Genomic DNA, 22591 nt, shown 5'->3' with positions numbered 1-22591 from the left:
CCTGCAAAGCTCAAAGATGAAGGGAATGCAATCATTCAGATTAATTATTTTCATTTTATTGGTTTTTCAGTGATGCACATATTGCACAACACAGAAATGGAACAGAACAAGAAATATTAAAAAAAACAGTTTTAGGGGAATTTTTCTGTAGTTAGGTAATTCTATGGGATTCAATAAAAGAAGGCTGGGCACTTTTAAATCTTACTCATCAGTGGAGTTGACTTTCTTAGGATCCTACCCATGGACATTACTACACCAGTCTAGGCATATAAGAATCTTATAAACACCCACCATGATTCAGTTAAGTTTAGTTCTTGATTTTAAGCCAGTTCAATCTTAGTTAAGCTAAGGTACTAAATCAAATAGGTTGGTATCTGGGTTATTGGAGCAGGAACCGGCAAGCCACTCCAGTATCCTTGCCAAGAACATGGACAAAGACAACAGGCATATGAGGGCCTGGCGTGCTCTGGTCCATGGGGTCACGAAGAGTCGGACACAACTAAAGGACTAAACAACAACAACAACAACAATGTGGGTTATATGTTGGGCAGTTGCTTTCAAGCAGACCACTACTGTTCTCCAGGCATGCTAAGCTGGATCACAAAGGAGTGTGTGTCCAACAGAGTAGTATTGGGGACTTCTCTACAGCCTGAGGCCTCCAGGAGACAGACTGGGCCCTCTTTGCCACCCAACTGTCTCTGTTCATTAGGTCAGGAACGCAGAAGGGACCAGCCTACGACCCTCAAGCCATATTGACTCCGAGTCTCTAGGCCCTGGCCAGTGATTTTATTCCCGCACTGTAGCCAAGAGACACTTTTGGGCATGCCTTGGTGCTCTCCAGGAATATTTTGCAGATCCATTCTGAAGATGGTCTCCAGTCCAATTCAAAAATTAATCTGAGAAACTCAGACCTCTGAATCATTGCTGGCATGTGGCAGCAGCTCACAAACCCAAACGACACTCAAGCCAGCCATGTGCATTTCCCATAGTGCAGTTGGAAGAGTTTTCAGATCAAAAATTACTGGGATGTGACGTTGGCAGCATAAAGGACTACACAAAAATCAATCAGATTTAAACCCCTCTTGCGCATTCCTATGGCACGGTTTAATAAACCCTTTCAACTATAAGAGCAGCTAAGAGAATTCAAAAGCATAAAAAATCCCATGCTGTATTTGTATTTTTTTTAAAAGAATATGGTTTTGTTGCAAAATGATTGCCGCCAGTAGGAATACCACAGAGGACGTGTTTAGGACATTTTACCACTTGACTCTTTTATAACCTTACATAAAACCTGGTTACTCAGCAAGGGGGGAAATTCAATATATCTTGCATGTTTGACTAGCTGTTAAAAATATTTATTAAATTTCACTGCTGAGGAATTTTCGTGGATCTCATTTGCCCTCCCCTTTTGAAGACCCAAACTTGTATTAACTGGAGGCTGAGTTGAGGGGGCACCGTTTACTATGGTTTGCTAGCCCAAATAAAGAAGCTTTGGAGAGTAACAAGAGTTTAGAAACAGAAAATAATGTTGGAAAATATATGGGCCAAGAATTCAGTTGCCAGTTTGTTTCCTTTCCTTTTTTTTTTTTTTTTGCTTGGCACCGATTTCTGCAAGCCAGAAACACTACTTGTCGAAACTTAACCATGTGTATTTCAGTGCCAATACCACTTCATTAATATCACCAGGAGCCTAAGTGGAACACACACAGATACTACAAATTCCTTTCTCTCCACTCCTCCTCCCTAAAACTCAATAAGCCATTGGGTTGGATGGTTATGTAGTCCCAGCCACCAACCCAGAGTGGGGGTGGAAGGCAGAATTCTCTACTTTTAACTGTTGAATTAAAGTGGAAATACTAACAGTTTTCTATCTGGTAAACAGGAGTACTACTTTCTGCTCTTAAGTCCCACTTTTTCTCAGAACCCTCAAATGCTGAGTAGCCAAGATGCAAAGTATAATTTAATTTATAGGCCAGGGGTAGGCAACCTAAGGCCCATGGGCTGGATGTGGCCCACTCGCCTTCTCAATCCGGCCCACGGACGGTGAGTAGAATGTGTCCTTTTATTTAAGGTACCTTTCCGAGCACAATTCAAAGTGTTGGTGCTGACCTTTAAAGCCCTAAACGGCCTCAGCCCAGTATACCTGAAGGAGTGTCTCCACCCCCATCGTTCAGCCTGGACACTGAGATCCAGCGCCGAGGGCCTTCTGGTGGTTCCCTCACTGCGAGAAGTGAAGTTACAGGGAACCAGGCAGAGGGCCTTCTTGGTAGTGGCGCCCGCCCTGTGGAACACCCTCCCATCAGATGTCAAAGAGATAAACAACTACCTGACATTCAGAAGACATCTTAAGGCAGCCCTGTTCAGGGAAGTTTTTGATGTGTGACATCTTAGTGTATTTTTGGTCTTTGTGGAAGCTGCCAAGAGTGGCTGGGGAAACCCAGCCAGATGGGCGGGGTACAAATAATAAATTATTATTATTATTACTATTAGATATAAAATGCATCTCTGGGTTATTTGTGGGGCCTGCCTGGTGTTTTTACATGAGTAGAATGTGTGCTTTTATTTAAAATGCATCTCTGGGTTATTTGTGGGGCACAGGAATTCGTTCATATTTTTTCCCCAAAATATAGTCCGGCCCTCCACATGGTCGGAGGGACGGTGGACTGGCCCACAGCTGAAAAAGGTTGCTGACCCCTTTTATAGGCTATCCTTGCACCCAGGGAGCTCAGGCTGGCAAGCACGGAAAAGTTAAAGCAATACAATCAAATAGAAAACAAAAACGTATTTGGAATATTAAAAGCAAATGGAAAACATTTAATCTCAAAAGCATACTAAAAATATGAACCTCCAGGGAATTGATACACAGACCAAAGTAGGTCAACTTTTTGACCACAATGCAAAAGGGATTTGTATTTGGGCTGCTTGAACCCAAGTAACTAAGTAATTAACTACACGATGGCTGAAACTAAAATGAAATGTGTATGCGGGGGCAGAGGAAATTCTCATATTGCTTATCTTTGGGGCAATTCCCAAACTGATGAACTATAATTAATGAAGAAAACTGCATTTATTATCTGATGAAAATATACATAAGGTCCACCTAGACAGATGTTAGTGGCATAGCCCAATCTAAATAGTGAATGCTGCATTGATGCTCTGTCTGTGAACATTCTCAGGTGAATGATAGAGACACAGGTTGTCTTCCACTTTGGGAGATTCTTTCTTTTGTTTTAAATCAAGAATAAGGAGGAGGATTTTCTTACATAGTTTATTTCTATCGCTTTTGCAAAAGGATAAAAACAAGCCTCAGTAAGTTCAGAAATGTCTTTTAAAATCAAAGAGTTTGATTTACAGTTATTGGCTATCAGTTTACGATCTCTTCTCTCAGCATTACATCCAAGGACTGAGTCAGTGTTGCTGCTTTTTCAAATTAGCCCTCCTTCAATCTTAAAAGGAGAAAATTCACTATAAGATACCAGAGCACTGCTAATGGGGCTAACCGAAACTCCTTTAGCAAATGGTCAGCATCCCGTGATGGATGATCTTATCTTCATTTGTTTCATTGATCTCTCCCATCACCACCTCTGTCATGAATGCAGCCATATTCTAAATGGCAGTGTTGCTTCACACAGAAGACAGGGCTCAGACAGCCTGGTGCTAAATTAGTTGTGGCAACATCAGGAACAAAGAAGAGTGTGCACTTGTAGACAATGGGCCTTGGAGACTGCAAAAGGCTATGCCAGGGTGTCATGGACTGCTTGCACACACAGGAATGGTGGGAAGAACCAGCTGGAGAATCACCAAGGGGAAAAGGCTCAGATCCCAGGGAGTGTTGTTGGTGGGATGACAATGAGTGGTCAGAGGGAGAAGACTGGAGAGGTCAGAAGCTGAAGGAGTAACAGGGCTTAGTGAGCTGGGAGTTGGGCGGAGAAAAGTCAAGAATCAGAAGCTGAAGCTGGTAAGTGGGAAAAGGGAGGTCAAGAGTTGAAAACTTGGCCTCTCCATTCAAAAGCATCAGGTAGCAGGTGGTGGGGAAGACCTCCTAGAGTTTGTTAAGGGTGCTGGGAATTGTATCTCTGTGTGAGGGGGGAAACTACGATTCCCAGGATGTATACTGGACGTACAGTCATACTTCAGACGCTTCAGGTTGCGTGTTTTTGGGCTGCGCACCAAACCGAACCCGGAAGTACTGGAACGGGTTACTTCTGGGTTTCGGCACTTGCACATGCGCTGAATCGCGACCAGCGCATGCGCAGATGTGGCGCTGCAGGTTGCGAATGTGCCTCCTGCACAGATCACGTTCACAACCCGAGTGTCCACTGTACTTTAAATGTATGGTGTGGATATAGCCAGTCTCCTCTAGTATATGGTAACTTTCTCTTTCTAATCCCTCAGCTTCAGAGCAGATGGTCCATCTCACGTTTTCATGCCCAGTCCATATTTCAGTACAAGAACAGGCATGTGATTTCATAAGAGAACACAGAACAGATAAACCATGGGTTTTGTATTAAGATGGGTCAGGCTGGTCACAGGTATCTCCCCTTCCTATTGCGACAAGCTTCCCTACCCCCTTTCTTCCAGAACTAGGAGAGGCATGAAAAGGGCGGAGGAGAGATTAGCTGCATGCAGGCACAGTCTCCGGGTGCTTGGGAAAGCCTTGGAGAGAAGACACAGACAGCTGTGGGGAACCAGGGACTTTAGTCTCGGCAATGGATTTCATGGGGGTAAGACCCAGAGGGAATGAGCTGCTGTGTTTACTTGCATGATACCCATCGAAGTTTGTGGAGATCATAGTTTTGTTAATAAAGAGATAACTCCAACTTTGCACTTTGTGACTGGCACATATTGTGACCCACAGGAACATCCAATGGGAAAAGGACTTTGTTGCTAATATGAAATATAACAGCGGTGCATCACAGATTGCAACTCCCGGGAAGAGTGTTGTTGCAATGGGCACCCTATTCAGGATAGTGATACATGTCAAGAAGGCTACTACTATCATTGCTTTTTAAAACAAGCCCGTTTATGGGTTGAACTATAAAAATATTTACAGATAATATATTAAGGCATCTTGTCAGACAAAGAGACTGTATCAGGTATTGCCTATGGTGCATGTTAAGTTAAACCCTTTCCACAGCTTGTTCACATATACACACTAGACTGTTTATACTCAAAAACACATCGGGCAGTGTTCAGTAATTAAGAACACAAAAGCTCCATTGGATCATCTAGCCATCCTGTTTCCCTAATGGTGGACAACTAGATGCTTTCAGGAAGTCCACCATCAAGACATGAAGACCAACTGTCTTCCACTGCTGTTGCCTCCAACAACTAGTATTCAGTGCCTCAAGTATTTCCTGCCTCTAAACCCGAAACCTCCATCGTGGCCAACAGTTCTAAATCAACCGTATATCAATTCAATCAATGTTTAAAGCTAGTGACGTATCACCAAAACTTGGGGAAGAAAATTCCACCACTGGGTGAAAAAGTAAGTTCTTTATCCTAGATCCTGCTGCTAATAAATTTCATTGGACGGCCCCAAGTTTTACTAATAGGAAGTGTGGGGGACAGGACTCTATCTGCTTGTTTCCAAACGATGTGTAATTTCATAACCCCCTGTCATCTCCTCCGCTTAAGTTGTTTTTCTTAATAATTTTAGAGCTCTGGACACTTTGGCCTTTCCTCATGGAGGAGGTGCGGCAACACATTGATCATCTCAATTGCCCTTTTCTGCACCTTTCCCAGCTCTGTGACTGAGCCAATCCAGCAGGCCTGGACTGACAAACACTGACCTGACAGACCACAGATAAGCTGCAGTGATGGCCTTGGGCTTTTAGATTTGTTTACTAAGAGAGGGGCACAAGTGTAGATTACTAAATTTATCTTTTGAACAGCAGTGCACATCAGCCACCATCTTAGGTCATCGTAGTTTTGACACCGGCCCAACCTGGGGCTGTTCACAGTTTATGGCAATATTTATATTTTACTGGCTGTTTTAAAGGACTGCCTCTCAACAGTTGTGTGTTCTGGGAACTCGCTCTGTTTTACTGACGGCAAGAAACCTGTACAGGCAGGCTGGATGGTGTGTGTGTGTGTGTGTGTGTGTGTGTGTACAAAAGATTTAATGAAAATGTGTGAAATACTCTGTCAAAATACTATGCAGAAAGTGGCTGAATCCAAATGGGAACACTGTGCCATAATTGCAGCTGCAGGGCATACTCTATACAGACTTTGCAATAAAATGCATGCAACAAGCTTGGGCTGCAATCGTACACCCACTAACCAGGAACTAAAGGTCCTAAAGGAAGCGAGGATACTTTGGGTAGGCATGTACAGGACTGTACTGCTGGACATGCACAGTTTGTATCCCTTCTGAGTAGAAAGTCTTTGTTTACCCTCAATGTAGGTAAACGAAGGATAATTTAAATAGCATGCTAGTGTCATAAAGTCCTTATGGGCAATATTAGCATATTTTAACTTGGCCCATGGAAAGTATCAAGATATGTCAAAATATGCTTCTTTTAAAAGTGATTTCTCGGACAGTCCCTTTTGTATTTTATTCTCCTTGGTGAAGTGTCTCCCCCCCCCCCCTTCTGTCTCACACACTTGGCCAATCAAATGAAAAAATTATTGCGTAAAGATCACAAAATAATGCATGAATTGGCCCCAAATCACAATGTAATGAGAGTAAGGATGGATTAACCGCACAATCCTCTACTCAGCCTACTCAAAAGTAAGTCCCATTGAGTGTAGTGGGTCCTACTCCCAGAATTGCAACCTATGCCTTCAAAAATGGAAGAAAATCCACAGCTATGTCTTTGAGGCATGCCAATCTGGGTTGAAACATACTGCCTTGCTGAAAACTAGATTTGTGGCAGCAAAAGGGCTCCAGCCATCCGACCAGATGCAAAGGAACTGGAAGGAATCAAGGGATTCACTGGCAATTTCAGTGTTAAAACAGGGCTTCCCAGCAGGTGGCACCATAAAGCTAACCGTCCTACATGCCAAATGATGTGCAAAAATTATACCAAAATGTGTATAGAAGGCATCTATTTTCTATATGCGCACTTAAACTGTTGAATAGCGCTAGACAGTCCTAAGTATGTGCTTCAGTAAAGTGCAGCAACTGTTGGGTTACAAAGCTACAAAGAGCTTTGCAATATAGTAATGAGCAGCAATCCACTTATTCCAAAACCTATTTATGGGAGATGCGCATAGCTGGATATCAAGAATTAGAAACGGACAGTGTGTCTGTACAAGAATGTCCTGCATTACTGTCTTAAACTGAAGTTTGTACAACAATATAATGATTTATCATGGCCTGCAAAGACCCTACATGATTTTATTTTTTTAAAAAAGATTATTTCCATACAAATTGCAATAATTATTATTATTTTAAACTGTTCAAAAGAAAAGCAGTGCTGTATATAAGTTTAACTCTTCCTATAAAGTGAAGCCTTTTCAAAAGTGTATGAAATGAGATCAAAAAGAAAGCGTTGTTGGGAGAGCAGATAGTTCATTTACCAACAGCACTGTCTTGACCGAACCTGCCTTTACTTTCATCAAACAAGCAATTTAAGGAAATAAATGAGATGCCTTGTGATGCCAATGAAATGTGAGCCTTACATACTGACAGAGCCTGTTCTGGACAAATACAGAGTGCGTTCATATGTTGGAAGTTTCAGTCTCAGTATGTTCATTTAGGATTGTAGCCTTATATCAGGCATAGGCAAACTCAGCCCTCCATATATTTTTGGGACTACAACTCCCATCATTCCTGACCACTGGTCCTGTTAGCTAGGGATGATGGGAGTTGTAGTCCCAAAACACCTGGAGGGCCAATGTTGCCTATGCCTGCCTTATATCCTTGTTTACCAACAGCACCCTCTTTTTCCTTAATAGTTACTATATTATTTCAAATAACTATAAAAACACGCTGTCCATTTTGCTTACTGAGCTGCTTTTCTTTTTCTTTTTTAGGTAAAGGTAAAGGGACCCCTGACCATTAGGTCCAGTCGTGGCCGACTCTGGGGTTGCGGCGCTCATCTCGCTTTATTGGCCGAGGGAGCCGGCGTACAACTTCCGGGTCATGTGGCCAGCATGACTAAGCCGCTTCTGGCGAACCAGAGCAGCGCACGGAAACGCCGTTTACCTTCCCGCCAGAGCGGTACCTACCGTATTTTTCGCCCTATAGGACGCACCGTCCCATAAGGCGCACCTAGTTTTTTGGGGGGGAAATAAAGGAAAAAAATTATTTCCCCCCCAGGCGCGGGGTTGGGGAAGCCTGAGCTTCCCCCGACCCCAGCCCCCAAACAGGCAGCTCTCTGCAAGCCGTGGGAGCCCAGTGCTGGCTCCCGCTGCTAGCGGAGAGGTCCGCGAAGCCTGGACGCGCTGAGCTCAGCGCGCGCAGGCTTCAGCATGCAGGCACCTCTCCGCCAGCAGCGGGAGCGCTCCCGCTGCTAGCGGAGGGGTCCGCGAAGCCTGGACGCGCTGAGCTCAGCGCGCGCAGGCTTCAGCATGCAGGCACCTCTCCGCCAGCAGCGGGAGCGCTCCCGCTGCTAGCGGAGGGGTCCGCGAAGCCTGGACGCGCTGAGCTCAGCGCGCGCAGGCTTCAGCATGCGGGCACCTCTCCGCCAGCAGCGGGAGCTCTCCCGCTGCTAGCGGAGAGGTCCGCGAAGCCTGGACGCGCTGAGCTCAACGCGCGCAGGCTTCAGCATGCGGGCACCTCTCCGCCAGCAGCGGGAGCGCTCCCGCTGCTAGCGGAGAGGTCCGCGAAGCCTGGACGCGCTGAGCTCAGCGCGCGCAGGCTTCAGCATGCAGGCACCTCTCCGCCAGTAGCGGGAGCGCTCCCGCTGCTAGCGGAGAGGTCCGCGAAGCCTGGACGCGCTGAGCTCAGCGCGCGCAGGCTTCAGCATGCAGGCACCTCTCCGCCAGCAGCGGGAGCTCTCCCGCTGCTAGCGGAGAGGTCCGCGAAGCCTGGACGCGCTGAGCTCAGCGCGCGCAGGCTTCAGCATGCAGGCACCTCTCCGCCAGCAGCGGAAGCGCTCCCGCTGCTAGCGGAGAGGTCCGCGAAGCCTGGACGCGCTGAGCTCAGCGCGCGCAGGCTTCAGCATGCAGGCACCTCTCCGCCAGCAGCGGGAGCGCTCCCGCTGCTAGCGGAGGGGTCCGCGAAGCCTGGACGCGCTGAGCTCAGCGCGCGCAGGCTTCAGCATGCAGGCACCTCTCCGCCAGCAGCGGGAGCGCTCCCGCTGCTAGCGGAGAGGTCCGCGAAGCCTGGGCGCGCTGAGCTCAGCGCGAGCAGGCTTCAGCATGCAGGCACCTCTCCGCCAGCAGCGGGAGCGCTCCCGCTGCTAGCGGAGAGGTCCGCGAAGCCTGGACGCGCTGAGCTCAGCGCCCGCAGGCTTCAGCATGCAGGCACCTCTCCGCAAGCAGCGGGAGCGCTCCTGCTGTTTGCGGAGAGGTCCGCGAAGCCTGCATTCGCCCCATAGGACGCACCCAGATTTCCCCTTCATTTTTGGAAGGGAAAAAGTGCGTCCTATAGGGCGAAAAATACGGTATTTATCTACTTGCACTTTGATGTGCTTTCGAACTGCTAGGTTGGCAGGAGCAGGGACCGAGCTACGGGAGCTCACCCCGTCGCGGGGATTCAAATCGCCAACCTTCTGATCGGCAAGTCCTAGGCTCTGTGGTTTAACCCACAGCGCCACCCGTGACCCGTTTTCTTTTTTAAAACTTTATTAAATCCTACAATATTATATAATTACATAACACACAAAAATGCATTATACTTTTCTATACAGAAAAACTATTCTATTCACCCATGTTTCTGTTATATTTAGACTTCATAAATTCAGTAGTTTCCATCTATCTTTTTCTATTTTCTCTTTCTTGTTTGTCTTCTCTCACTCTAATCAATTCCATACCTTATACGTAATTGCTACCTTCCAATTTTTTTGTTAACCATTCTTTCTTTGTTGGTGGTGATCTATTTCACCTCAACTTCAACCAGCATGAGAACAGCTACTATTAACTTCCATATTAACTTCATTCTCACTATTCTCACTTAATCAGCTGTCATTTGACTGAAGGGATCTCACTTTAAATTGCACTCTTTAAGTGTCACTAAAAAAATGCCTACAAAGGTCTTCAACCCTTATTTTCATTTGTCCTCAAGATTCCTTATCTGAAATACTCAACAGAACTTTCAGCACTTCAATGTGCCTTTAGTTGGGAAGTCTTGTCTTAATACTAAGACACCTTAGCAAAATAAACGCCATTGCAATTTGGTGAACAGTTTGCATCTCCCACTGTTTTGATAGACTTATCAAAGGTATATTTGCTTAAGGATAAATGAGTGGTATGGTTAATTCCTGGTACACACATGCAGTAATAGAATCGAAGTCAAGAGTCTGGAGGCACCTTAATTGCTAACACGTTTATTGTGTCATGAGCTTTTGGGGACTATTACACACTTCATTAGATGCATGGAGTGTTATCAACAGTTGGCATAGTGAAAAAAAGGTGTAAACAGAAGATTATGCAAGGTCATGAAATGCAAGAGCTACAACATGTGACATTTCAATGCAAAGCTCAAATTAATGTTCATGGTCATTGTACTTATCTTGGATATATCTGAGCTTTGCATATAAATGGGTGGCAAACTACCTTTTGCATTTTGTGGCCTTTTGTTCATTTTATTTTTTATAGCTGTGTAAACCAAGGGACGCGGGTGGCACTGTGGGTTAAACCACAGAGCCCAGGATTTGCTGATCAGAATGTTGGCGGTTCGAATCCCCATGACGGGGGAGCTCCCGTTGCTCGGTCCCTGCTCCTGCCAACCTAGCAGTTCGAAAGCACGTCAAAGTGCAAGTAGATAAATAGGTACCGCTCTGGCGGCAAGGTAAACAGTTTCCGTGCGCTGCTCTGGTTCGCCAGAAGTGGCTTAGTCATGCTGGCCACATGACCTGGAAGCTGTACGCCGGCTCCCTCTGCCAATAAAGCGAGATGAGCGTTGCAACCCCAGAGTCAGCCACGACTGGACCTAATGGTCAGGGGTCCCTTTACCTTTACTAAACCAAGGATAAAATCATGCAGCTGCCGAAATGGGCTTATACCATAAAGACCTAGTTTTTAAAGGTACTAAATGACTGTCAGTTGCAGAATTCATCAGCAAAAGTCTCAGAATTTGGGGAAAAAATTACATTTATGTTTTTATAAAGGCAGACACTGTTTTCCAAAATGGGGGGGGGGGGGGAGAAAATCAGGAAGGGCTTCCAGTAAAAAGAACAATCCACAATTCCTGTCCTTCAAACCTTACTGTTTTGCTGAACCACCCTTCCACTTCACCGCAGTGCTTGGGACAAAACATCCCAAGTGATACAGCATGATACATGCACATCCCTGTGCAAAAACACTCAGGAATCTACAGGCAATATTTTCTAATGGTGGTAAAAAAGTAAATTAAGAAAGCAACCTTATTTGCCTTTCTTCATAATTCTGCCTACAGTGCATTTATTTAATGGCAAGAATGTGCAGCATCTTCTTCATTCAGCATCATAAATTTGTCCCAATACATCTGGCCAACAAGACTGGTGAGGCTGAAGCATACCAGTTTCTATAGTCCAAAGATGGGGTGAAACCTGGCTGCCTTTTAACTTCCACAACCCCAGTTTACACAGCCTTCTCACCCTCCTCTCCTAAACCCTCCTCTAGTATCAATGCCCATCTGAGCAGAGGCTTTTCACACTTACACACCCTTGGGAGATCTACTAAATCACTTAAAAGGAAGACAGGAGATAGGAGAGTCTTTGCAATGTTAGACATTAGCCCTGGAACTCATCACTGCCACCACAGAAGATGTCATCAAGTCATGACGAGCAAGTGTGATTTCCAAACTTCCAGCTGTCTTATATCACCAATTTATTTTTAAGGTTCAGAAGACACAACCGGACTCTAATCTCTCTACATTTTAGTCTAGATAAAATAGTCCTCCTACACCCACAGTCTATTAACTATATTGTTTCATCTTGTAGTGCTGTGGTTTTAACACACTCTCATTCTGGGTTACAAAAACAGGGTATTACATGTCAGAGATTAGCAAAGCAACTCGGGGGCCTAAGCGTCTGCTGTAATAATAAGGCAAGTCATGCACTCAGGTTTCTTCTATTTTTTTGCCTTGAGTATAAAACTGTTTTGCAGAGTTAGGCCACGGTTGGCTTCTCCAGCACCCAGTCTCTTTACCAAACTGGGAAATTCTTTATTTGGATGGTAGACGATTACAGTCTTCTTGCCATCTTAAATCCGACTGTTTGATATCAGAAACAAACACAGCTTACATATAGCTTCCTCTCTTTTAAAAACACACACTTCAAATGATGTAAGATTACAGAATATTTTGGCCCTGCGTTTTTGAAATCTTTTCTACAAAGAGAACTCCCTCCTACTGTGATTTGTTCACAGACAGCCCCAGCCCAGACAGCCATCAAACACAGCACGCCGTGCGAGTGGATCTCCCCTACGGATGGTCAACAATATTACTGTAGATTCATTGTAGCACAAGCTCTGAAGGATGAGGGCCCACTTCACTAGATAGCAGCCATGAAATTAAAAGATGCCTGCTTCTTGGGAGAAAAGCAATGACAAACCTAGGCAGCATCTTAAAAAGCAGACACATCTTGCCAACAAAGGTCCATATAGTTCAAGCTATGGTTTTCCCAGTAGTGATGTATGGAAGTGAGAGCTGGACCATAAAGAAGGCTAATAGCCGAAGAATTGATGCTTTTGAATTATGGTACTGGAAGAGACTCTTGAGAGTCCCATGGACTGCAAGAAGATCAAACCTATCCATTCTGAAGGAAATCAGCCCTGAGTGCTCACTGGAAGGACAGATCGTGAAGCTGAGGTTCCAATACTTTGGCCACCTCATGAGAAGAGAAGACTCCCTGGAAAAAACCCTGATGTTGGGAAAGAGGGGGGGGGCACAAGGAGAAGGGGACGACAGAGGACGGGATGGATGGATAGTGTTCTCGAAGCTACCAGCATGAGTTTGACCAAACTGCAGGAGGCAGTGGAAAACAAGAGTGCCTGGTGTGCTCTGGTCCATGGGGTCACGAAGAGTTGGACACGACTAAACAACTAAACAACAACAATGCTCAAAGTGTACAGAGGAACTCTTTGACTTCTTGCATGCCAGAGACCACTGTGCGGCTCATAAACTCTTCAGCAAATTGAAATGTATGTTAATATAAGCCTGTGTCCTCCTAATGCATAGCTGATGAAAACCTGAGTCTGTTCGGTTTGAGTAAACACGCAGCTCTGCATCTGTGATATGAAAGTGAATGCAACTAGCTCTCTGGTAATTCTGAGAGAATTTAAGAGTTGCCATCAGGATACATCGATGTTCTGCAGAAGATCTGCGGCTGCTAACAAAGTGTTTCTGTACACTTCTGATATTAAACATATTTCCTGTCAAAAAAGGAAAAATAAAGAAAAGATGACATGGGCATGACACTGTCTCCAATCAAGACAGTATTTAGGGCCCGCCGTCTGCATACAGTCTTTCTGAAAATATAACATCTACTAGGCTCATTCTGAAGGAACCTCCGGGTTGAAGTGCAGCATCTATTCTTGGGTTTTCTTCTTTTAATAGACTTGCAGTAGAGTTTCCTTTTTAACTGAGTATCTTTACTATTAAGAAAAATTTACACTGGTTGAATATTGATAAAATAACATAATCCTTTCCTCTTCCAGCCATCTGGCCAGAGACCTAATGCTGACTCAGTGCTCATTTACACACTGACACTTTTCACTCTCTCTGACCCTTGCTGACCACATGCCCTTTTTATAAAGTTTTTATAAAATCTGCTGGGCAGATTTTCTGTTGCCTAGCAGCCGGTTCAAGACCAATTCTCAAGCTTGTAGAATGTTCCAACATTCCAAACAAATGGAGAGGGCTTCGCAACTGTGAAAAACAAGCCTAACTGCATGCACTCTGTAAATGCCCCCACTAACCAATAGCAGAGAACAAATTATCCCAGTCTCCAGCTGCAGGAGATCCAATGGGATATTATAAAGGACCCTTCTATCTGTTTCAGGTGCGCTACCCCCCCCCCCACCCAGAGACCTGATGGAGAAAGACTCACCAACCACAGATGCTCTTCTCCTACGTGCCATCTGCCCCGGGGCAATGTCTTGCCTAAGATTGCTGGAAGGCTTGGAACCTTCCAGGAAGGAAGCAACTGACTCTTATGCACACAGTGAAACTGGTTGTGGTTCTGGGATGATGCCAGTTATTTCATGGGGTGTCTGGCTTTATAACACACAGCCCACCCTGAGAAGGATGCCAGGCATGGAAGTGGTGGACTTGTATTCCCTCCTTAAATTTCAGCCCAATTTCTCCTGGGCAAATTCCAGCGGTCCTGTTTTCAGGTGTTGGGAATTAACCAGTAAACATATCAAGCAGGAGCAGGGGAAAATGTCCTTGAGCAGGTATATAATATTTATACCACTGCTAATTGATCAAGCCCTTATAGATATTACTATGCTAGGCAATTTTGTGCTTTTAATACTGTAAACTGTCCTGTGATCCTCGGATGACACGCGGAATAGAAATTTAACAAAACAAACAAATAAATAAAAATATCAGGCATCAGGGGAACAGCTTTTTGATAAGAGGATGGTGTTTCTAGGGATTCTAGAGCAGGGGTCAGCAACCTTTTTCAGCCGTGGGCTGGTCCACCGTCCCTCAGACCATATGGTGGGCCGGACTATTTTTTTTTTGGGGGGGGGGGGAATCAACGATTTCCTATGCCCCACAAATAACCCAGAGATACATTTTAAATAAAAGCGCACATTCTACCCATGTAAAAACACCAGGCAGGCCCCACAAATAACCCAGAGATGCATTTTAAATAAAAGGACACATTCTACTCATGTAAAAACACACTGATTCCCGGACTGTCTGTGGGCCGGATTGAGAAGGCGATTGGGCCACATCCGGCCCCTGGGCCCTAGGTTGCCTACCCCTGTTCTAGAGTAATTCATTGGCTGAAAGGCTGGCAACCAACACCTTGCGAAGGTTTCTGGGTGAGGCTGCGAGACCCTGAAGGCAATATGGTATTCCCTCCCTGTATACCAAACTTAGGAGTGCTTGGCCAAACTGGTGGGTATATGTAGTTAGGCCAATATATACTTTAAACTTTAAACATGAGTGTGTGGTAGTAATACAATCATGACACAAAGAACACTGAGACATTTATTGGTACTGTTAAAGTTACAGTCCCAGCACCTCTTTTCTTTGTCAGGACTATGCACAGCGGAAACCAGAGCATCTTATGTGGGCTGGAAGATGATTTCCAATGTGTTAGCAAGTATCAGAAACATTGCAGGCCTTGGCAGTTTTCTAGCAAAACATATTCAAGGCTAGTTCCACTTTTCTACTTTCTTAGGAAAGACCCAGATAGAAATATGTGGGAAGCAACAGACAACAATGGGCTTGGAGATATAGCTGCGTAATCAATTGAGACACATGATGGTAGGTGTACAAAGCAGGGAGATGTGTAGTCATTTCAGCTCAGTTTCAGTTTACTGTCTGGGGCCTCAGACATGACACTATATCCTTACCAGGTGAGGAGTGGCACAGCCCATTCAGGTTTTGTGATACAGAAAAGAAGCCACATTCTTCAGGAGCTAAGACACAACTTAAATATTTAGATAAGCACAATGGTTTCTATATAGTTGCTTACCATTGTGTGCAGAGAACAAAGCCTTGTTTACAGTTACTTCTTTGTCTGAACCAACATCATCATGTGCTAAGGATTCAGGTTTGTATGAGTATTACAGGGTTGGAAATCCTTTTTCTGAACTCACACCCTGAAAGGAGAAGCACGCCTGACTTCATGAGTGGAAAAGGGGTCAACACTCGGAGCCTTCTTACTTTTTACTTCACCTAAGCAAATGCTCTCACCAGATTTCAACCCAAAACCAGACCTCTGTGGCTGCACCCAAACATTAGCCTCCCCCTAACCTTACTGGTCTTCCGTTACAGGATTAATACCTTCCTATTTAAGGAAATAATTTGCTCTTTTCTGGTAGGATCCTATTATTATTTAGTTATTGAAACACTTGCCATAGAGCTTTTCTTGTAAACATCACAAGGCAGTGTAAACAAACAAATGAACCTTAAAGTTATGTCAAAACTTACTTGTTATCTCCCGCTTGGACTACTGCAATGTGCTCTACGTGGGGCTACCTTTGAAGGTGACCCGGAAACTACAACTAATCCAGAATGCGGCAGCTAGACTAGTGAGTGGGAGCGGCCACCGAGACCATATAACACCGGTCTTGAAAGACCTACATTGGCTCCCAGTACGTTTCCGAGCACAATTCAAAGTGTTGGTGCTGACCTTTAAAGCCCTAAACAGCCTCAGTCCAGTATATCTGAAGGAGTGTCTCCACCCCCATCGTTCTGCCCGGACACTGAGGTCCAGCGCTGAGGGCCTTCTGGCGGTTCCCTCACTGCGAGAGGCCAAGTTACAGGGAACCAGGCAGAGGGCCTTCTCGGTAGTGGCGCCCGCCCTGTGGAACGTCCTCCCATCAGATGTCAAAGCGATAAACAACTACCTGACATTCAGAAGACATCTGAAGGCAGCCCTGTTCAGGGAAGTTTTTAATATGTGACATTTTAGTGTATTTTTCATCTTTGTTGGAAGCCGCCCAGAGTGGCTGGGGAAACCCAGCCAGATGGGCGGGGTACAAATAAATTACTATTATTATTATTATTATTATTATTATTATTATTATTACAGAATAAATAAAACAGCAGCCAACATTAGGGCAAAACAGGTATATTGAGTGAGTATGCCAAATTGGTATGAATGTTCAGCAAGGGCCGGAGAGAATAGGTTTCTAGTAGATCTGAAATAACATCAGTCTCAGCACCTGCCTCGGTTCAGAAGCAAAGCAATTCTAAAGAAAAGGCGCTACTACCGAAATGTATGCTATCCTTACAATGTTTTTACTACATGCCTCTTTTTTTGCTGTTTGTATATTGCTGCTTTATTGTACTTTATTATTTCTTGTAAGAGGCCTTGGACTATGATAATAATAATAATAATTTTATTATTTATACCCCGCCCATCTGGCTGGGCCAGTGACTCTGGGCAGCTTCCAAAAAAATATTAAACTACTATAATACATCAAACATTAAAAGCTTCCCTAAACAGGGCTGCCTTCAGTTGTCTTCTAAAAGTCTGGTAGTTGTTGTTCTCTTTGATATCTGGTGGGAGGGCGTTCCACAGGGAGGGTGCCACTACCGAGAAGGCCCTCTGCCTGGTTCCCTGTAACTTCACTTCTCGCAGTGAGGGAACCGCCAGAAGGCCCTCAGAGCTGGACCTCAGTGTCCGGGTAGAACGATGGGGGTGGAGACGCTCCTTCAGATATATTGGACCGAGGCTGAGAAAAGTGGGGCACAAATATTTTCAATTTTCAATTAAACAGAAGATTTTCTGAATCAATCAAGCTAATGAGAGTGGATGAATTTAGATACAGCATTCAGCAGCCACACACACACACACACACACACACACAAATATGCGCTTTTCCAACATGAGGAGTGCAAAATAAACACAGGGAAACAAGGGGTGATGTGACCCTTGCCAACAGTCAATGGGTGGGAGACCTGTGGACCTCCAGATATTGTTGGATTTCAACTCCCATCAAACCCATCCCTCCCCCACCAATCCCAACTTGTAAGCCACACCCTTCATCATCCTAAAACTGAGTGGCAGACGCAGAACTACTGGAGAGATTCCTGGATGATGACCCCCCGCCCCCCCGCATGCCAGCTGGGATGAGGTCCTCTGGCACACAATGGGAGGCTGCAGCTGTGGCCAAACCAGCCTCACAACGTCCTGATTGTGCCAGCTGCCGAGTCGCAGACAAGCCTAGAGGGAGATGATAGAAAGGCATGGTTCCACTGCCATCTACTCCTCCTCTGCCAGGATAGCCAGGTGGTGCTGGAGACACCTGCTGGTCAGGAAGATAAGCCAGCCAGGAGTTTCCTAGGGAGGATCTAGCCCAGAGCCATCCAGCAGCCCAGGGACAGAGAAAACAAACGGGAAAGCATTGGGGAGAGATGACAACTCAGGGTGATTTAACCCCTTCCTATCTTGTAATTGAGGCCAGGAGGGGAGATGGAGCCACAGGGAACAGGAGGGTAGCTCCTCCCCACTCAACACACCCTGGAACCGTATCAGAAGATGTAGGAGAAAAGGAAGCTCTAGGGAAGAAATAGCAAGTGCCCCACATTAGCTTCCTGCTTGAAAGAGAGGGGACTAAACTACCAGGAGGCAACAAATCGGAAGGATCAGAATTTCTCCTTTTTTAAAAAAATGTTTTTCAAAAAATTGTCTTTTTGCGCTTGCATTGTTTGGAGTATACTCAGTAAAAAGCAATTTTGCTTTGAAATAAGCTACATTTTACAGAGCCTATCCTTGATTGGATTTTGAAGGAACTGTTTAGCATTCACTTTAAATTCAATATTTCAAGTGCAGTCCCTTACATTAAAAGGATTAAAGGAGAGAGAGAGGGGTTTGTTTGTGTGTGTGTGTGTGTGTGTACAATATATATATATATATAGAGAGAGAGAGAGAGAGAGAGAGAGAGTGCAAAAGCAATAAACCTGTCATGGGCTTGCACTGCACAGATCATGAGCAAGACCATAACTACCTGACAAGTTATTGTTTGTAAGCAAACAAAACAATAATTAATCCTGTTCCTAACCAGATAGTTTGGTTTCTGTGTAGATTGTAACCCTAGCATGACTAGGTTAGAAAAGCGGCAGTGGCTAACCACACCTGAATCCATTAAGTCTGCTGCAACAATAAACTTTTATTTTCAACACAGCTGAAGATGTCCTATATAAATAAAAATATTATAACACTTGAATTCACATGAAATGCAGAGTTCTATATACTTATGAATCTGAAAAGGCAACATCTTCATAGCACTGAAGAGATTTTTAAAAGTACAGTGGTACCTCGGGTTACAGGCACTTCAGGTTACAGACTCCGCTAAACAAGAAATAGTACCTTGGGTTAAGAACTTTGCTTCAGGATGAGAAGAGAAATCATGCAGCAGCGGCGCAAGCCCCCATTAGCTAAAGTGGTACCTCAGGTTAAGAACAGTTTCAGGTTAAGAACACAGCTCCAGAACGAATTAAGTTCTTTACCCGAGGTACCACTGTACCCCTATATACCCTTCCTGCTGCAGAGGAATAATTCTCACACACAGTTACGAAGAGGGGGGAAATGATATTGAGATATTGTACTATAAACACAAAGCTTCCTTCTGCAGCTTGTGTCATACCTGCTAACAATATCAACCTAGACACATTGACATGTGCAATGAATCTCTTTCACAAGTACTGATGGTTGATGGTGAAGAATAATAATTTCATACCTGTTTTCCTAGAGATATTTTCTTGGGATTGAGCTTGTCTTATAACGCCAGCAACGGTATTCCTTACTATCTGCTCTTCACTCTGCAACAGCTGAACAACGCATCTCCAAAGGTGTAATGTATCAGACAGACCTAAGTATTTACAAAAAGAAATGTTAGGAGTTTTTTTTTAAAACAACAACACCAGAATCATAGAATCTTAAGAGTTGGAAGGGACCCAAGGGTCATCAAGTCCAACCCCCTGCAATGCAGGAATCTCAGCTAAAGCATCCATGGCAGATGGACAAACAACCTCTGCTTAAAAACCTCCAAGGAAGGTTTTTGTATTTGTAAAATGTGCATAGCTGACAAATTGGGGGGGGGGGGCGGATCAAAATTTTAAAATAAAAAAGCAGAAGAGAAGACGTTTTGCAACTGGCGCCCTGTTCTGCTTCCACAAAGTCTGCTGACACTGACTTTGTCAAGTTTCTAGTGCTAGCTGAAGACACATCTATTCGCTCAGTATTTTGATGTTTAGGTTGGTTATTTTGTTTTACTTGCTCTTCCGCCCAGCTGAGGTTGTTTAATTGTATATTTCATTAGTTTTAATGTGCCTTGCCCTGGGGCCATTCATTTCATTAAAAGTGAGTTAGAAATTGTTTGAATAAATTAAAAATATTAAGCATAGTCGAATGCTATAAAGCACTGTTACAGCAAATTATGCCATGCAGATAGGCCCATTTTCTACTGAGAGGACAGATCTTCCTGTGCAGAGGATCAGGTGCTCTACCACAAAGTCACAGTTGTTCCCTATATAACATATGCACATCCTTAAGATTTATCAGGCCTCTTCCTGCTTCCAAACATAAACATAGGCGGCAAGCCAACTGAAAATTAAGCATATATTCTGCTGATTTTGGTGTGTGAGTTTATCATGTGATTTGTTCTCTCACTGAAATGAGTGAAATTTAGAAGCTTAATTTTGGCTTGTTTGTGGTCATGGTGCTTAATTCTATTTACTTACCCAACAGAAGCTTTTGACTGGTCAGGAAAAATGGCGTAATGCTCACAAGAATCTCTGCAGCAGCTAATCGGAGATCTGTTTGCTGTTCATCTCCGCAGAAGGAAGTGACTATGCCAATCCATTGCTTCATCTCTGATTTCACCTCCTATAAGAAAAATAATACTGGCTTTAAAAGCCTGAAGTATCCTTGTAAACTGGAAATTAGAGTAAACAAGAAGGGTCAAGCGCTATACTAAAACTGGCACTAAGACAGGAACTAAAAAGTAATAATAAACACAAAATGTGACATTCAGTTTCCACAGAACCAGCAATTCATTTGACACAGAAAAGGAAACCAAAACCATTGCTTTGCTTTTGACAAAAGAAAGAAAGAAAGAAAGAAAGAAAGAAAGAAAGAAAATCAAATTTGGCACAACAGATGGGAGTTCACCACCACTGCTTTAAAAGAATAAAAACTAAAACAGCACTGCATAAATCAGCAGTGGACTCCTTTGTTAATTGTTCTGAGACAATTAACATCAAATCAATTCTGCCATTGGTCTTCAATGTAGTACTTGTTCATGCACTGAAGTCATAATCTCAGGTTTTGTATATATGAAGCAATTAACTTTATGGGTTCATCAAAATGAACCTGCAGAACGGAAACTCTTAATGTATAGTCATAGTAAATCTGATGCAGACATGATTGTTAAATGAGATTCCCTTACCTCCTGCTGATCTTGGACAAGATGGATGACCAACTCTGAGGCAAATTTGAGGGATATACTTTGAATTTCAATGCTGCAAAATAAAAGATTAACACAGATCCACAAATGTAAGTGTGAAATAAATGTCAAAGCTACAGCAAAACGCAAGTCAACTGGCAAGCAGTTTAGCAGGATATTGTGTGTAACAAGTGAAAATGAGATTCTCATTTTCACTTGTTACACACAATATGCTTTATTAGCATAAGTCAGGATGAAATCCAACAGTCCCATTTGTTACAGCTGCTCTGCATGTCAATATACAACCAGAAGAAAAACTTTTGCTTAGGCATGAGGTTGCGCCTTGTGGATATAGAATTGCACTGAAGTATGACAAACCCTCCTCCTCTTAGAAACCAAACTACAGTGGTACCTCGGGTTAAGTACTTAATTCATTCCGGAGGTCCGTACTTAACCTGAAACTGTTCTTAACCTGAAGCACCACTTTAGCTAATGCGGCCTCCTGCTGCCGCCGCGCCGCCACAGCACGATTTCTGTTCTCATCCTGAAGCAAAGTTCTTAACCTGAAGCATTATTTCTGGGTTAGCGGAGTCTGTAACCTGAAGCGTATGTAACCTGAAGCGTATGTAACCCGAGGTACCACTGTATCTAAGATGATGGAAAGTTCTATAGAGCCCCGCCCTGTGAATCGCCCTCCCATCAGATGCCAAACAGATAAACAACTATACAACTTTCCAAAAACATCTGAAGGCAGCCCTGTATTGGGAAGTTTTTAATGTCTGGCGATGGCTGGGGCAACCCAGTTAAATGGGCAGGGTATAAATAATAAAACTGTTGTTGTCGTTAACAACCAGTGCAAACGTGTGTAGTAAGATGCATGCCCTGATAACCTGTTTTCTATAAAAAGGGCTAGAGGAAGAATGTTGTCATAAAAGCAGGTCTAGTGGTCAAATGGAAGATCTGCAGAAAAATACCAGCAGTTTTAAAGTTCTACGGTAGAAAAGTTGATACACTTGCCAAATCTAACCTGAAAGATATGAATGGCCCATGACAGACAGTAGAAAGTGATGGATTCCTTCACCAAACGGCAAGCTGAATACCAGATTTGTTGGTACCACTCATAACTATGTCTCGTAAAACCCTTTGAGGGCTGCTTTGCAATCAAGTGATATATAAATTTTATGAAATAGAATAAAAAGATGGACAAGGTAATTTATTAGTTAATTTTACAATATAGATTCAAAATTCAGATCTCAAAAAAGAAAAGAAAAACAGGCCTCCTGCGTTCCCAGCTTTATGATACAGCAATAACCATTGCCCTGAAACACTGATTTACCATTTTAAACATGAAGATGCTGGTGAAAAAGAGAACCAGAGGAGCCACTCAGCTTTCTGCTCAGCCTGTAATTCATTTAGAATACTCATC

General features: G+C 43.9%; 1 protein-coding gene across 5 annotated transcripts in view; it reads right to left on the bottom strand.

Annotated features, from left to right (window-relative positions):
• THADA (THADA armadillo repeat containing) overlaps nucleotides 1–22591 on the bottom strand; it is a 161408-nt gene that overhangs the window by 6289 nt on the left and 132528 nt on the right. For all 5 annotated transcript variants that reach the window (XM_083432920.1, XM_083432922.1, XM_083432923.1 and 2 more), the window contains 3 exons: nucleotides 21169–21241; nucleotides 20462–20606; nucleotides 19459–19590 (listed from right to left, as the gene is read on the bottom strand). In XM_083432920.1, coding sequence (XP_083289046.1) covers nucleotides 19459–19590; nucleotides 20462–20606; nucleotides 21169–21241 — 350 coding nt within the window. The remainder of the gene's footprint in view (nucleotides 1–19458; nucleotides 19591–20461; nucleotides 20607–21168; nucleotides 21242–22591) is intronic.

This window comes from Podarcis tiliguerta (genome assembly GCF_965153285.1).
Source record: "Podarcis tiliguerta genome assembly, chromosome: 3".
In the NCBI taxonomy this organism is placed as follows: domain Eukaryota; kingdom Metazoa; phylum Chordata; class Lepidosauria; order Squamata; family Lacertidae; genus Podarcis; species Podarcis tiliguerta.
The sequence above is the reverse complement of the archived record's forward strand: the minus strand, read 5'-3'. Positions and strand labels throughout refer to the sequence as shown.